Source organism: Pantherophis guttatus, chromosome 3 (genome assembly GCF_059756535.1).
Source record: "Pantherophis guttatus breed Tessera chromosome 3, ASM5975653v1, whole genome shotgun sequence".
In the NCBI taxonomy this organism is placed as follows: domain Eukaryota; kingdom Metazoa; phylum Chordata; class Lepidosauria; order Squamata; family Colubridae; genus Pantherophis; species Pantherophis guttatus.
Window position 1 is genome coordinate 213,460,136 of NC_142065.1, and position 14,562 is coordinate 213,474,697.

The 14,562-nt window shown below is 48.0% G+C and overlaps 1 protein-coding gene across 3 annotated transcripts in view; it reads right to left on the reverse strand.

Annotated features, from left to right (window-relative positions):
- ARHGAP39 (Rho GTPase activating protein 39) overlaps window positions 1–14,562 on the reverse strand; it is a 169,761-nt gene that overhangs the window by 95,949 nt on the left and 59,250 nt on the right. For all 3 annotated transcript variants that reach the window (XR_015733464.1, XM_087890971.1, XM_087890970.1), the window contains exon 2: window positions 907–1,341. Coding sequence is in view for 2 of the 3 variants with exons in the window: in XM_087890971.1 (XP_087747097.1) it covers window positions 907–1,341 (435 nt within the window). In the remaining variant the exon portion in view is untranslated. The remainder of the gene's footprint in view (window positions 1–906; window positions 1,342–14,562) is intronic.

Consider the following 14,562-nt stretch of genomic DNA (forward strand, 5'->3'; position numbering starts at 1 on the left):
AACTCCTGGCAGTGGGCAGAGTCAGCCTGCAATACTGCACTCTAACCACTGCACCACCACCTACCTACCTTCCTTCCTTCCTTCCTTCCTTCCTTCCTTCCTTCCTTCCTTCCTTCCTTCCTTCCTTCTTTCCCTTTCTCTCTTCCCATCCCTCCCTCCCTTGAATATCCATCCATCTTCCTTCTTCCCACCCTCCCTCCCTCCCACTTAGCAATAGCTCTTAGACATAGATACCGCTTCACAGTGCTTTTACAGTCCTCTCTAAGCGGTTTATAAGAGCCGAGGTGGTTAGAGTGCAGTACTGCAGGCTACTTCAGCTGAATGCTAGCTGCAGTTCAGCAGTTCAAATCTCACCAGCTCAAGGTTGACTCAGCCTTCCATCCTTCCGAGGTGAGTAAAATGAGGACGCAGATTGTTGGGGTGACTCTGTAAACCGCTTAGAGAGGTCTGTAAAAGCACTGTGAAGCAGTATATAAGTCTAAGTGCTATTGCTATTACAGAGTCAGCCTTTTGCCCCCAACAATCTGGGTCCTCATTTTACCCACCTCGGAAGGACAGAAGGCTGAGTCAACCTTGAGCCTGGTGAGATTCGATCTGCCAAATTGCAGGTAGCTGGCAGTCAGCAGAAGTCGCCTGCAGTACTGCACTCTAACTACTGCGCCACCGTGGCTCTGCGCCACCATACTGATTTTGTAGGGGTTTCTCCCCAAAATGTAAGACTCTCTGACTCTCTGCCTAACCCAACATTTTCATCTTGACGGAAGAAATTACTTGGGTGAGTAACGAAACGTCTCCGGTTAATAAACTTTGCCACGGTTTAACCTTTTTTGAGATCCTTTTGGCCTGGATGATCTAGACTTCATTTACATAGCGAAATACAAACAGAAGCATAAATTGCCTGGTTACCTTTCTGCTTCTTCCTTAACGATGGCGAACTGAGTCGGCTGCCGGCTGGGCCGGTTCTGCTCCGGGACTTTCTCTCCGCCTTCCAGCTCCTGCTCCAGAGAGGAGCTGGTGCTGCCTTCTCGGCTGACATTGGTGCTGCGCCCGGGGCTGTTCTCGGTGGAGGCCCGAGGCGACTCGGTGTTCTGCTTCAACGTCTGGAGCTTGGCCAGAGGGATGATGTCGCAGTTCTGCGGCCGGTGCCACACCGTCCGTTGGGTGGTGGCATTGTAGTAGTAGAAACGGGAGGTGTTGGGGTCGAAGAGCTCCCACCACTGGTTCTCGTTGGTGCGCTTGATGCGGACGCCGGCGGGAGGGTCCCACACGCACTCGCCCGTGATCAGGTTGGCGTACATGCGCTCCCGCGTGCGAGGTTCAATGATTTCCACCCATTCCAACCTGCGAGGGGGAAGAGAGAGAGAGAGAGAGGGAGGGGGCTCTTAGAAACTGGCATGTATAGAAGCGCTTTCTTTTTCTTTGTTTATTTTGTTCTTTTACTTCCTTTTAGTTTCTTCTCTCTGTACGGTTGGAAGTCACCTAGACTAGAGGAGCCCCATGGCAAGACAGGAGACATATAGTAGTAGAAAGAAGATATAGGAGGGAGGGAGGGAGGGAGGGAGGGAGGGAGGGCAGAAAGAAAATAGGAAAGAAGAATGGAGGGAGGGAGGGAGGAGAGTTGGAGGGGGTGGGAAGGAGGGAGGGAGGAAGGGAGGTGGGCAGAAAGAAAATAGAAAAGAAGAATGGAGGGAAGGAGAGAGGGACGGAGGAGAGTTGGTGGGTGTGGGGAGGAGAGATGGAGGAAGGGGGGGAGGAGGAAGAAAGGAAGGAAGGAAGGAAGGAAGGAAGGAAGGAAGGAAGGAAGGAAGGAAGGAAGGAAGGAAGGCGGGCAGAAAGAAAATAAGAAAGAAGAATGGAGGGAGGGAGGGAGGAGAGTTGGAAGGGGTGGGAAGGAGAGATGGAGGGAGGAGAGTTGGAGGGGGTGGGAAGGAGAGATGGAGGGGGTGGGAAGGAGAGATGGAGGGAGGGAGGAAGGTGGGCAGAAAGAAAATAGAAAAGAAGAATGGAGGGAGGGAGAAAGGGAGGAGAGTTGGAGGGTGTGGGAAGGAGAGATCGAGGGAGGGAGGGAGGGAGGGAGGAAAGAAGGGAAGAAGGCGGGCAGAAAGAAAATAGGAAAGAAGAATGGAGGGAGGGAGGAGAGTTGGAAGGGGTGGGGAGGAGAGATGGAGGGAGGGAGGGAAAGAAGGAAGGAAGGAAGGAAGGAAGGAAGGAAGGAAGGAAGGAAGGAAGGAAGGAAGGAAGGAAGGAAGGAGAGACAGAGGGGAAAGGAGGGAAGAAGGAGGGAAGGATTTATTTAGCTCATCGTTTTATGAATAGGAATCTTCTCAGGTGCTGGTTAGCCCCTGTTAGTAGTTCAATAAGGATCAACAGAATTCAGCGGAGCTTGGATTTAGTTTGCTTGTGACCACATAAGGATCCTAGGCTAATTCCTCTTTTGACTCCACCTCCAGTCTCTGCCACCCTTCTCCTACATCACCTCCCTCATGTGATATTTTGTATGGTACCCCCGTCTTTTCCACTTAGGAACCCCCTCCCCAAACGTGAGATCCACAGGTGTGTGTGTGTGTATGTGTGTGTCACTGCCAAGATTGTTGCCTCGACAAAAGCAGGCAAGGATCTACTCTTTTGATTTGCACTTTGTCCTTTTTTTGCCACGCATACCAATTCTACGACAGACGCCCCTAGTTAATTCCACAACTTTTGTTGTCTCCTCCCCTGGGCAGGAGACAAACTGGCAAAGGCAACGAACACCGGTCTGAACCTCAAACATCAGCAAACAACCTAAGAAAGTTTACCACGGGTTCCAACTGAATCCTTTTGCTCGGAAATTCTGGATCTCTGTTTTGGATTCCAATAGCAGATGTTTCAAACTACGGCTTATCCCTCCTACTCATACAAATAAATGTAATTAGATACCCGTCTCTTAATTGTGGCCTATGGTGTTTTTTGTTTTTTTTTTCGTTTTTTTTTTTAAATCTCAAACTGTGAAAGGGAGGAGATTATGGAAGAAACAGATCGAAGACCACAGGAAAAACAGAAACAAAATACAGATAAAACTTCAAAGGTGGCATCACGTAAGTTGGAGGTGCTACGTCGGACGTACGGAACGACAGAAAGGTAGCTTGGAAAGCAGCTGGGACACAGATGTGCAACAGGAGTTTTGAGGCCTTCTAAGAACCTGTATTTCTCCACCTTGGCCACTGGGAGACGTAGGAACTACAAATCCCAGAATTCCCCAGCCAGCTTTGAAGCGATTTGGGTGTAGGGCAGAGCTGTCCAATCGCGGCCACTTTAAAACTTGTGAACTTCAACTCCCAGGATCCCATGCTCGCTTAGGGAATTCTGGGAGATGGCTGGCTGGGGAATTCTGGGAGTTGAAGTCCACAAATCTTAAAGCTGCCAAAATTGGACACCCTTGGTCTAGATCAGGGGTCAGCAACCTGCGGCTCTGGAGCCGCATGTGGCTCTTTCACCTCTCTGTTGCGGCTCCTTGTCACTCAAAATATGCGTCACAACCGCCAATGTGCGACACCCACCGGCATACAATTTATTGAGCTTTTCAACCCTCGATAGGCCAACCATGGATAAATCCAAGAAAAGAAAAGTTTCGGAAGAAAACAGAATGTTTAATTCGACTACATAGGCTAGTTTTGTGGCCGCTCAAGAAATAGTCAGGCCCGGGAAGGGTTTTTGTGGCTCCCGGTGTTTTCTTTTCTGTGGGAAACGGGTCCAAATGGCTCTTTGAGTGTTTAAAGTTGCAGGCCCCTGGTTTAGATCTCCTGCTTGAGAAGTGGATTGGACTAAAAGACTTCCAAGGTACTTTCCAACTCTTGTTATTCTTTTGTTCTGTAGAGGCAGTCCTCAACTTACGACCAGAATTTATGTCGCTAAGTGAGAAATTTGTTAAGTGAGTTTTGTCCCACTTTTTACGATTTTTCTCACCATATTTCTTAAGGGAATCTCTGCACTTGTTCAATTAGTAACACGGTTGTTAAGTGAATCTGGCCTCCCCGTGGACTTTGCTTATCAGAAGGTTACAAAAGGGGCTCACGTGACCAAAAGGGGACTCTGCAACCGTCATAAATATGAGTCAGTTGCTAAGCGTCTGAATTTTGATCATGTGACCATGGGGACGCTGCAACGGTCGTAAGTGTGAAAAACGGTCCCTTTTTTCACTGCCGTTGTAACCTTGGTCACTAAACGAACTGTCGTAAGTCGAGGAGTCCCTGTACTTGTGGAGTTCCAACCCCCAGAATCTCATGCTGGCTGGGGAATTCTGGGAGTGGAAGTCCACACGTCTTAAAAGTGGCCAAGGTCGGACAACGGGTGTCCTGTTCAAGCAGGTGGATGGACTAGAAGACCTCCAAGGTCCCTTCCAATTTTATCTTTTTTTTTTTTAATTTGATTTACATGCCGCCCTTCTCCGGAGACTCAGGGCGGCTTACAATGCGTTAAGCAATAGCCTTCATACTTTTGTATATTTATACAAAGTCAGGTTTTGGTTACCACCTTTAGAGCGCTCCATGGCTCAGGACCAGGGTACTTACGAGACCGCCTTCTGCCACCAGTAGCCTCTCACCGACCAGTACGCTCCCATAGAGAGGGGCTCCTCAGGGTGCTGTCGGCCAAACAGCGTCGACTGGCGGCCCCCAGGGGGAGAGCCTTCTCTGTGGGGGCACCTGCCATCTGGAACGAGCTCCCCCCGGAGATACGGAGGATTCAAGACCTACGCATCTTCCGCCGCGCCCTAAAAACATTTTTATTCCAACAGGCTGGTCTGGCCTAACTCTCCCTTTTAAAATGGGTTTTAAATGTTTTATATAAATTGGATGTCTTAAATTTTTTTGAGCCCAAATTATTTAATTTATTTTTAATACTTTTTAACTTTTGTATGTCCTTTGTATTTTTATCTCGGCTGTTCACTGCCCTCCGGGAGTAGGGCGGTATACAAATACGATAAAACAAGAGCCTTGATAGTACAGTGGTCTACGCACCCTGTTATTAACACAGCTGCCTGCAATTTACTGCTGGTTCGAATCTCTCCAAGGCTCAAGGTTGACTCAGCTTTCCATCCTTTCTAAGGTAGGTGAAATGAGGACCCAGTTTGTGGGGGCAATAAGCTGACTTTGTATAAATATACAAAAGGATGAAGGCTATTGCTTAGCGCATTGTAAGCCGCCCTGAGTCTCCGGAGAAGGGCGGCATATAAATCAAATTAAAATAAATAAAATAAATAAATAAATAAATAAATAAATAAACATTGCCCCCATAATCTGGGTCTTCGTTCTGTATCAACATTCTGTACATCATTGTACATTCTGTACATCACTCTGTATTCAACAAGGTTGCATAGGCCAAATCCACAAATTTCCCATAACCGTCCGTTAACTACAATCCAATCAACAAACGACAATTGGCCGGTTTCGAGTCAATCCTAATCCATAACCCTCCGAGATTTATCAATGGAGTAAATAAACGGAACCGTGGTTGACGAGCCGTCCGTTCAACCAAGGAGCTAACCGATAGTCCGTCCGCACGACTTTCCGTTATTAAAATCCAAATGTCGCTGATTCTATTTCCCCCTTGTTCTAAGAGGCCTCCATTCAGAGCCTCGTCTGGCAGGGAGTTTTGCATCCGAGAGCAGCTCGCTGCAAAGCCACCAACGCACCCGGCAACCGAGGAGGACTGCAAAGCCCATCTGTTCTGTTGTTCAAAGCAACGGCGAGCGAGCTGCAATTAAAACGGAGGCTGCTCCAATTCGGTTATGAATTATCTCTTGGGTTCTGGAAGGCCCTTCAAGTCCTGGCTCTGCTCCCAGGCCCGTCTGTGCAACAACCCTGGTTGTGGTGCGTTTAATTTTCTTTTTTCTTTCCTCCGCTCTCCCCCCACACCCCACCCCATTATGGCTGCTCTGCTTTTAACAGCATATTCTGATTTGTTACAAGCGACTCAGAATCCAGAGGGGAATGAGGCGATGAGGAGGTTTTTTTTCCGGTTGCTGTAGGAACAGCAAGCCAGGATTCAGAAGAGCGTTTCTGGCATCCTGGGTGCACCGTCGTCGCCCAGAATTGCCCATTTTCATTGTCGGTTGCCATGCGGAGATGCATCTCCCAGGAAACACTATCGGTTTCCGTGGCTGCTTTCCTTGCATCTTGCGAAGATTCCCCAGCACCAGGGTTATCTGTTTTGTTTTTTTGGGGGGAAAAAGTTTTATTTTAGATTAAAAATAAAAAAATTAAAAAAATTTAAAAAAAAACACAACAACAACATAAAAATATCATCCTTACAAACAATTATAGACAGCATCTCAATCGGTTGAAATCATTTCGTGCTTACAGTTCTCCAAATCTCCTCATATAGCAATTATTCTTTACTTAAACTGAAGATAAATATTTAAACATTTCATATATGCTAACTCATCTCCATACTTTTTTGTCAAACCATTGATAAAATAGCTCCCATATCAAATAATATTGTTTATCTTCCTCTTCTCTTATTTCAAATGTCAATCTACTCATTTCAGCACAGTCCAACATTTTCATAATAATTTCTTCATCAGTAAATTATCTTCTCTCCTTTCCAGTTTTTGGCAAATACAATTCTGGCCGCTGTTAAAATGTTCACAATTAAGTATTGTAATTCTTTATTAAATGTCTCTGGTAAAATTCCTAATAAAAATATTTCTGGTTTAAAGTCAATATGTCTCTTTGTCATTTTTTCTAACCACATATGTATTTTAGTCCAAAATCTCCTTGCTTCCATGCATGTCCACCACATATGGTAGTACAATCCTGGAGTTTGATGCCACGTCCAACATTTCTCCGATTTATTCTTAAACATCCTGGCTATTCTCATTGGGGGTAAATGCCACCTGTAGCACCAGGGTTATCTGTTGAAGTAGCAAAGGGAAGGAAGCTGAGGGGTCCTTGGTGCTCTCTGAGCTTGCTGGTTTTCCTACAGGTGTTCTGTTACCCAACCAGCTAAGTGGCACTGATGATGTTACCTAGTAGGGTAATGAAACCGCCACCAAGCTCAGAGACCCCTAAGGACCCCACAGTCATCATCTTCCTCCTCCTCCTCTTCCTCCTCCTCTCCGCATCCCCACTCGCTTCCAGCATTGATGACTTTACCTAGCAGGATAATGAAACACCACCAAGTTCAGAGATCCCCCAAGGACCACACAGTTGTCATCCTCATCCTCTCTGCAAACTCACCATGGCCAACTGGCCCCAGCCAACTCACCATGGCCAACTAGACCCAGACAACTCACCATGGCCAACTAGACCCAGACAACTCACCATGGCCAACTACACCCAGACAACTCACCATGGCCAATTCACCATGGCCAACTAGACCCAGACAACTCACCATGGCCAATTCACCATGGCCAACTAGACCCAGACAACTCACCATGGCCAACTACACCCAGACAACTCACCATGGCCAATTCACCATGGCCAACTACACCCAGACAACTCACCATGGCCAATTCACCATGGCCAACTACACCCAGACAACTCACCATGGCCAACTCACCATGGCCAACTAGACCCAGACAACTCACCATGGCCAACTACACCCAGACAACTCACCATGGCCAATTCACCATGGCCAACTACACCCAGACAACTCACCATGGCCAATTCACCATGGCCAACTAGACCCAGACAACTCACCATGGACAACTCACCATGGCCAACTAGACCCAGACAACTCACCATGGAAAACTAGCCCCAGCCAACTCACCATGGACAACTCACCATGGCCAACTGGCCCCAGCCAATTCACCGTGGCCAACTCACCACGGCACAAGAATTACACTAATATCAAAATGGTGGAATACAATAATTAAAGAAAGGATGCCAAAGGAGGGGCAGAATGAAAGATGAATGACAAAAATTAAAATATTTATTTATTTTAAATAAGTAAACTCAATTGTTAAATTGTCCTGCGGCGAGTTGACCATGGTGAATTGGCCACTGCATCCTGGCCATGGCGAGCTGCCCCATTTTGTCGTTTGGCACCCCAGGACAAGACAGGACAGGAAGCATCTACCGTTGTGCAACTTTCTGAGACCTTCAGAAGTGAGGGTCCCCAAAGGTGGATATATAACCCATCAAATCAGCTGGAAAAATGGAGTGGCTGGTCGGTGTTCAGCTGAGGTCTTGGAGGGTCCTGCTGTGGTCCCAAGGAAGCCGAGGACCTGCATGGCGAGAGTCCAGGCCCTGCAGGGAGCTGATCTCAACGGATGCGGTGAGGAATGACCACCTCCGGTCAAATGCGCTGTGGCACTTTTTGCAAACGGATTGCCGAGGCTGCTGTGTGCACTGTCGGGGAACTGTAGGTGCGCCCGCTTTTCCTGTGAGAATGCCCACTCACCCGTGCACATGGCAACACCGGCTTTTCAACACACTTGCATTGCATGCTGCTTGCCACCGGGTGTGGCAAGAGGACTCGGTGCCTTCTCCCAAATTCCTCTTGCAGATCGGTTTGGTAAGGAAGTTGGTACTCCTCCTCCTCTTCCTCCTCCTCCCTGCAAACCCCCCTCCCTTCTAGCACTGATAACGTTTCCTAGTTTGGGTCATGAAACGTTTGCAAGAAAACCACCAAGCTGAGAGTGACCGAAGACCCCACAGTCCTCCTCCTCCTCTTCCTCCTCCTCCTCCTCCTCTTCTCTGCATACCTCCCACCCTTCTGCCACTGATAATGTTACCTAGTTTGGGTCATGAAACGTTTGCAAGAAAAACACCAAGTTCAGAGAGACCAAAGACCCCATAGTCCTCTCCTTCTTCTTCTTCTTCATCTTCCTCCTCCTCTCTGTAAACCCCCCACCCCACCCTTCTAGCATGGATTCTAGCATTCTCCTAGCACTGTTTCCTAGTTTGGGTCATGAAACATCTGCAAGAAACATCTGCAAGCTGAGAGACCCCCAAGAACCCCACAGTCCTCCTCTCCCCTTCTCCCCCTCCTTCACCACCTCCTCCTCCTCCACTCTGCAAGCCCCCCTCCCTTCTAGCACCGATATCATTACCTGGTTTGGGTAATGAAACATCTGCAAGAAAACCACCAAGCTCGGAGAGCACCTAAGACTGTGCTCTCCTCCTCCTCTTCCTCCTCCTCCTCCCTGCAAACCCCCCTCCCTTCTAGCACCAATAACGTTACCTGGTTTGGGCAATGAAACATCTGTAAGAAAACCACCAAGCTCGGAGAGCACCCAAGACTGTGCTCTCCTCCTCCTCTTCCTCCTCCTCCTCCCTGCAAACCCCCCTCCCTTCTAGCACCAATAACGTTACCTGGTTTGGGCAATGAAACATCTGCAAGAAAACCACCAAGCTCGGAGAGCACCCAAGACTGTGCTCTCCTCCTCCTCTTCCTCCTCCTCCTCCCTGCAAACCCCCCCTCCCTTCTAGCACCGATAACGTTACCTGGTTTGGGCAATGAAACATCTGTAAGAAAACCACCAAGTTGAGAACCAAGGACCCCACAGTCCTCCTCCTCTTCCCTCCCCTTCCTCCTCCTCCTCCTCCTCCTCCTCCTCCTCCTCCTCTCTGCAAACCCCCCTCCTTTCTAGCATTGATAATAACGTTACCTGGTTTGGGTCCTGAAACATCCACAAGAAAACCACCAAACTCAGAGAGCACCAAAGACTGTGCTCTCCTCCTCTACCTCCCTGCAAACCCCTCTCCCTTCTTGCACCAACAACATTACCTGGTTGAGTCATGTCATACCTGCAGGAAAACCACCAAGCTCAGAGAGCCCCAAAGACCCCACAATCTTGCTCCTCCTCCTCCTCTTCCTCCTCCTCCTCCCTGCAAGCCCCCCTCCCTTCTAGCACCGATAACGTTACCTGGTTTGGGCAATGAAACATCTGTAAGAAAACCGCCAAGTTGAGAACCAAGGACCTCATAGTCCTCCTCCTCCTCTTCTCTGCAAACCCCCCTCCCTTCTAGCACCAATAACATTACCTGGTTGAGTAATGAAACACCTGCAAGAAAGCCACCAAGCTCAGAAACCCCCAAAGACCCCACAATCTTGCTCCTCCTCCTCCTCCCACCCTTCTCCTCCTCCTCCTCCTCCTCCCTGCAAGCCCCCCTCCCTTCTAGCACCGATAATGTTACCTGGTTTGGGTAATGAAACATCTGCAAGAAAAACACCAAGATGAGAGAGCCCCAAGGACCCCCGATGTGGAGAAATGCTGGCCAGCGTCCTCCACCAGAAGAGGTGGCAGCTCTTCTGCTCAAGCTTCCTGCAGGAAGACTCGCTCCCAGAGCCTCTTCACAGCCAAGGACGCCCCCAAATGCCACAGGAGCCTCCAAGTCCTTCTACAGCATTCCTCGTGCCCAAGCGAAGCGCCCAGGAAAAGGGGGGGGGGCAGCCCGGGCGTGGAATCTGCCGTTCAATCTGCCCGCTTGATGGAAATTTGGAGAAAGCAGACGGCACGGGGCAAAGAAGCAGTTTGGCACCTGCACTTCTAACCCTTTTCTCTATCCTGGAACCTCCTCTGTTGGCAAGTCAGGCTATAATAAAAACCACGATGCCGCCCACAGAATTATGCAAGGCCCTTAGCAGCTTGCAATGATCTAAATTTGGCTGGTTGCAGAAAAAGCAAACCTTGGACCCGGTTAGTCCTTAAGATGATCAGGATGTTCCAGAAGACGTAAAAAAATTAGAATAGAATAGAATAGAATAGAATAGAATAGAATAGAATAGAATAGAATAGAATAGAATAGAATAGAATAGAATAGAATAGAATAAGGAATGGAATGGAATGGAATGGAATGGAATGGAATGGAATAGAATAGAATAGAATAGAATAGAATAGAATAGAATAGAATAGAATAGAATAGAATAGAATAGAATAGAATAGAATAGAATAGGGAAGGGAAAGGAAAGGAAAGGAAAGGAAAGGAAAGGAAAGGAAAGGAAAGGAAAGGAAAGGAAAGGAAAGGAAAGGAATGGAATGGAATGGAATGGAATGGAATGGAATGGAATGGAATAGAATAGAATAGAATAGAATAGAATAGAATAGAATAGAATAGAATAGAATAGAATAGAATAGAATAGAATAGAATAGGGAAGGGAAAGGAAAGGAAAGGAAAGGAAAGGAAAGGAAAGGAAAGGAAAGGAAAGGAAAGGAAAGGAAAGGAAAGGAAAGGAAAGGAAAGGAAAGGAAAGGAATGGAATGGAATGGAATGGAATGGAATGGAATGGAATGGAATGGAATGGAATGGAATAGAATAGAATAGAATAGAATAGAATAGAACATGGAATGGAACAGAATAAGGAAGGGAACGGAACGGAACAGAACAGAATAAGGAATGGCATGGCATGGCATGACATGGATGGCATAGAATAGAATAGAATAGAATAGAATAGAATAGAATAGAATAGAATAGAATAGAATAGAATAGAATAGAATAGAATAAGGAATGGAACAGAATAAGGAATGGAATGGCATGGCATGGCATGACATGGATGGAATAGAATAGAATAGAATAGAATAGAATAGAATAGAATAGAATAGAATAGAATAGAATAGAATAGGGAATGGCATGGCATAGCATGGCATGGCATGGCATGGCATAGAATGGAATAGAATAAGGAAAGGAAAGGAAAGGAAAGGAAAGGAAAGGAAAGGAAAGGAAAGGAAAGGAAAGGAAAGGAAAGGAATGGAATGGAATGGAATGGAATAGAATAGAATAGAATAGAATAGAATGTGGAAGGGACCTTGGAGGTCTTCTAGTCCACCCCCCCACCCCTCTGCTCAAGCCGGAGAACTCAAACCATGTCAGATAAGTGACTATCTAATCTCTTCTTAAAAACCTCCAGTGATGAAGCACCCACGATTTCTGGAGGCAACTTCTGTTCCACCGGTTAATTGCTCCTCCCTGCTAGGAAATTTCTCCTTCATTCCAGGTTGCTTCTCTCTTTGATTAGTTTCCAACCATTGACGATAGCAAACGACTTCCGTTTTTGTTTTAAGCAAAGATGGGAGAGGAATTTTCTCTGCTTTTAACCTTCACATTTCCTCCCCCCCCCCATACGGAAAAAAAAAAAGTTAAATCTGCTTTTAAACCTGAACACACCACACAAAACCAAACACTCTACACCCTCTTGGACTACAACATACCAGAATACAGAACACAGCCTTGGGCCGAGAAAGGTCGGTCAATCCTAACAGAGAGCTTAAGTCTATGACGCGACAATGCCGAATTGTTCTTATAAACCTCAGCTCAGCAGACTTCATTTCAGTCTTCCTCGTCACCGCAACTGATTCTTGGAGGTCATCTAGTCCAACCCCCTGCTCAAGCAGGAGGCCCTCTATAATAACATTTCAGGCCAATGGTTGTCCAGTCTCTTCTTAAAAGCCTCCAGTGTTGGAGCAGCCACAGCCTCTGGTGGCAAGCTGTTCTGCTGATTAATGAACAGAACAAGAGAGTTGGAAGGGACCTCAGAGGTCTTCTAGTCCAACCCCGTTTAAGCAGGAGATCCTATTTCAGACAGACGGTTGTCTAATCTCTTCTTTAAAAAAAAATCCCAATGTTGGAGACCCCGCAGGATCAGGAGAGAATTTATTATTTACTTATTTACTTATTTACTTATTTACTTATTTATTTATTTATTTATTTATTTATTTGTTTGTTTGGTTTGGTTTGGTTTGGTTTATATGCCGCCCTTCTCCGGAGACTCAGGGCGGCTTACAATGCCTTAAGCAATAGCTTTCATACTTTTGTATATACCTGCTTAGTAGGGCTTTCGGCCCCCCACCCCCAAGCGGCCCCAAGGGTGCCAAGATGATCTGCTCCAGCCCCACCACCCCCTAACCCAGCGCAAGACCACCTCTGCTTGCCAGGACCGTCCCCGGCTCTCTGCCATGCCAACCTCCTGCCTAGGCTGAGACCTCTCCCGCCTCAAGCAGCCCCGATTTTCCCTTCTTGGCAAAGCCTCCCCTCCTTTTCCACCCCAAACCTGCAATTACGCCCCACCCTTGGCCTCCCTTGGCCAGGCTGTGCAATTACCTTAACAATGCGCAGGATGGTCAAATGGCCACACGCAGCTTCCCAAATAATACCTCTCCCTCTCTCTCCTCTCTTTCTCTCTCCCCTTCTTTCTTTTTCCTCTCTCTCTCTCCCCACTTTCTCTTTCTCCTTTCTCTCCCCCTCCTCCCTCTCTTCCTCTCTTCTCTCCTCCCTTCTTTTTCTCTCTCCTCTCCCTTTTTTCTCTCCCCTCGCTTTCTCTTCTCCCTCCCTCCCTCTCTCCTTTCTCTCCCTCTCCCTCCCACTCTCGCTCTGTCCTCTTTCTCTTCCCCCTTTCCTCTCCTCCCTCCCTTTCCTTTTTCTCCTCTCTCCCTCCTTTCTCTCTCCCCTCCTCCCTCTCTTCCTTTCTCTCTCTTCTCTCCTCTCCCCTCTTTTTCTATCTTTTTCTTTCTCTCCTTTTTCTCTCCCCTCGCTTTCTCCTCTCCCTCCCTCCCTCTCCTCCCTTCTCTCCCTCTCCCTCCCACTCTCGCTCTGTCCTTTCTCTTCCCCCTTTCCTCTCTCCTCCCTCCCTTTCCTTTTTCTTTTTTCTCCTCTCTCCCTCCCTCTCCCCTCTCCTTTCCTTTCTTTCTCCCTTTTTCTCTCCTCTCACCCTTTCTCCCTCTCCTTCCCGCTGTCCTCTCTCCACCTTTCCTCTCCTCCCTCCCTCTCCCTTTCTCTTTCTCCTCTCTCCTCTCCCTCTCTCCTCTTTCTCTCTCCCCCTCCTCCCTCTTCCTCTCCTCTCCTCTCCTTTCTTTTTCTATCTTTTTCTTTCTCCTTTTTTCTCTCCCCTTTCTCTCCTCTCCCTCCCTCCCTTTCTCTCTCCCTCTCCCTCCCACTCTGTCCTCTTTCTCTCCCCCCTTTCCTCTCCTCCCTCCCTTTCCTTTCTTCCTCTCTCCTCTCTCCCTCCCTTTCTCTCTCCTCCCTCTCCTCTCCCTTCTTTTTTTCTTTCTTTCACCCTTCCTCTCTCACCCTTTCTCTCCCTCCTTCCCGCTGTCCTCTCTCCCCCACCTTTCCTCTCTCCTCCCTCCCTTTCTCTCCCCCTTTTCTTCCTCTCCTCTCTTCCTTTCTCTCTTCTCTCCCTCTCCTCTCCTCCCTCTCCCTTTCTCTCCTCTTCCTTCTTTCTTTTTCTCTCTCCCTTTCTCTCCTCTCCCTCTTTCTCTCTCCTTCCCTTTCTCTCCTCCCCTCTCTTTCTCTCCCTCTCCCTCCCGCTCTCTCTGTGTCCTCTTTCTCTCTCCCCCCTTCTCTTTCCTCTCTCCTCCCTCCCTCCCTCCCTCCCTTTCTCTCTCTCTCTCTCTCAGCAGCTCAGGAAACCAAGGGTGGCAACCTCCGTCTTAGCTCATCCGGCACTCACACAAAAGCCGAAGCCCAGGGAGCCGTAAGACGCAAGCCTTGGGCCGCGACCGATGCTATTCTGGAGATCCGGTTGCTTCCACGCCAGAGCCGAAAGCAGCAACTGAGTCACAACTGCCCCAGGGGATATCTGTGCGTTTAAATGCAGGGTGGCTTTGGCCAAGGAGCAGCTTGGCAGTCTGCTCTGCGCGCTCGG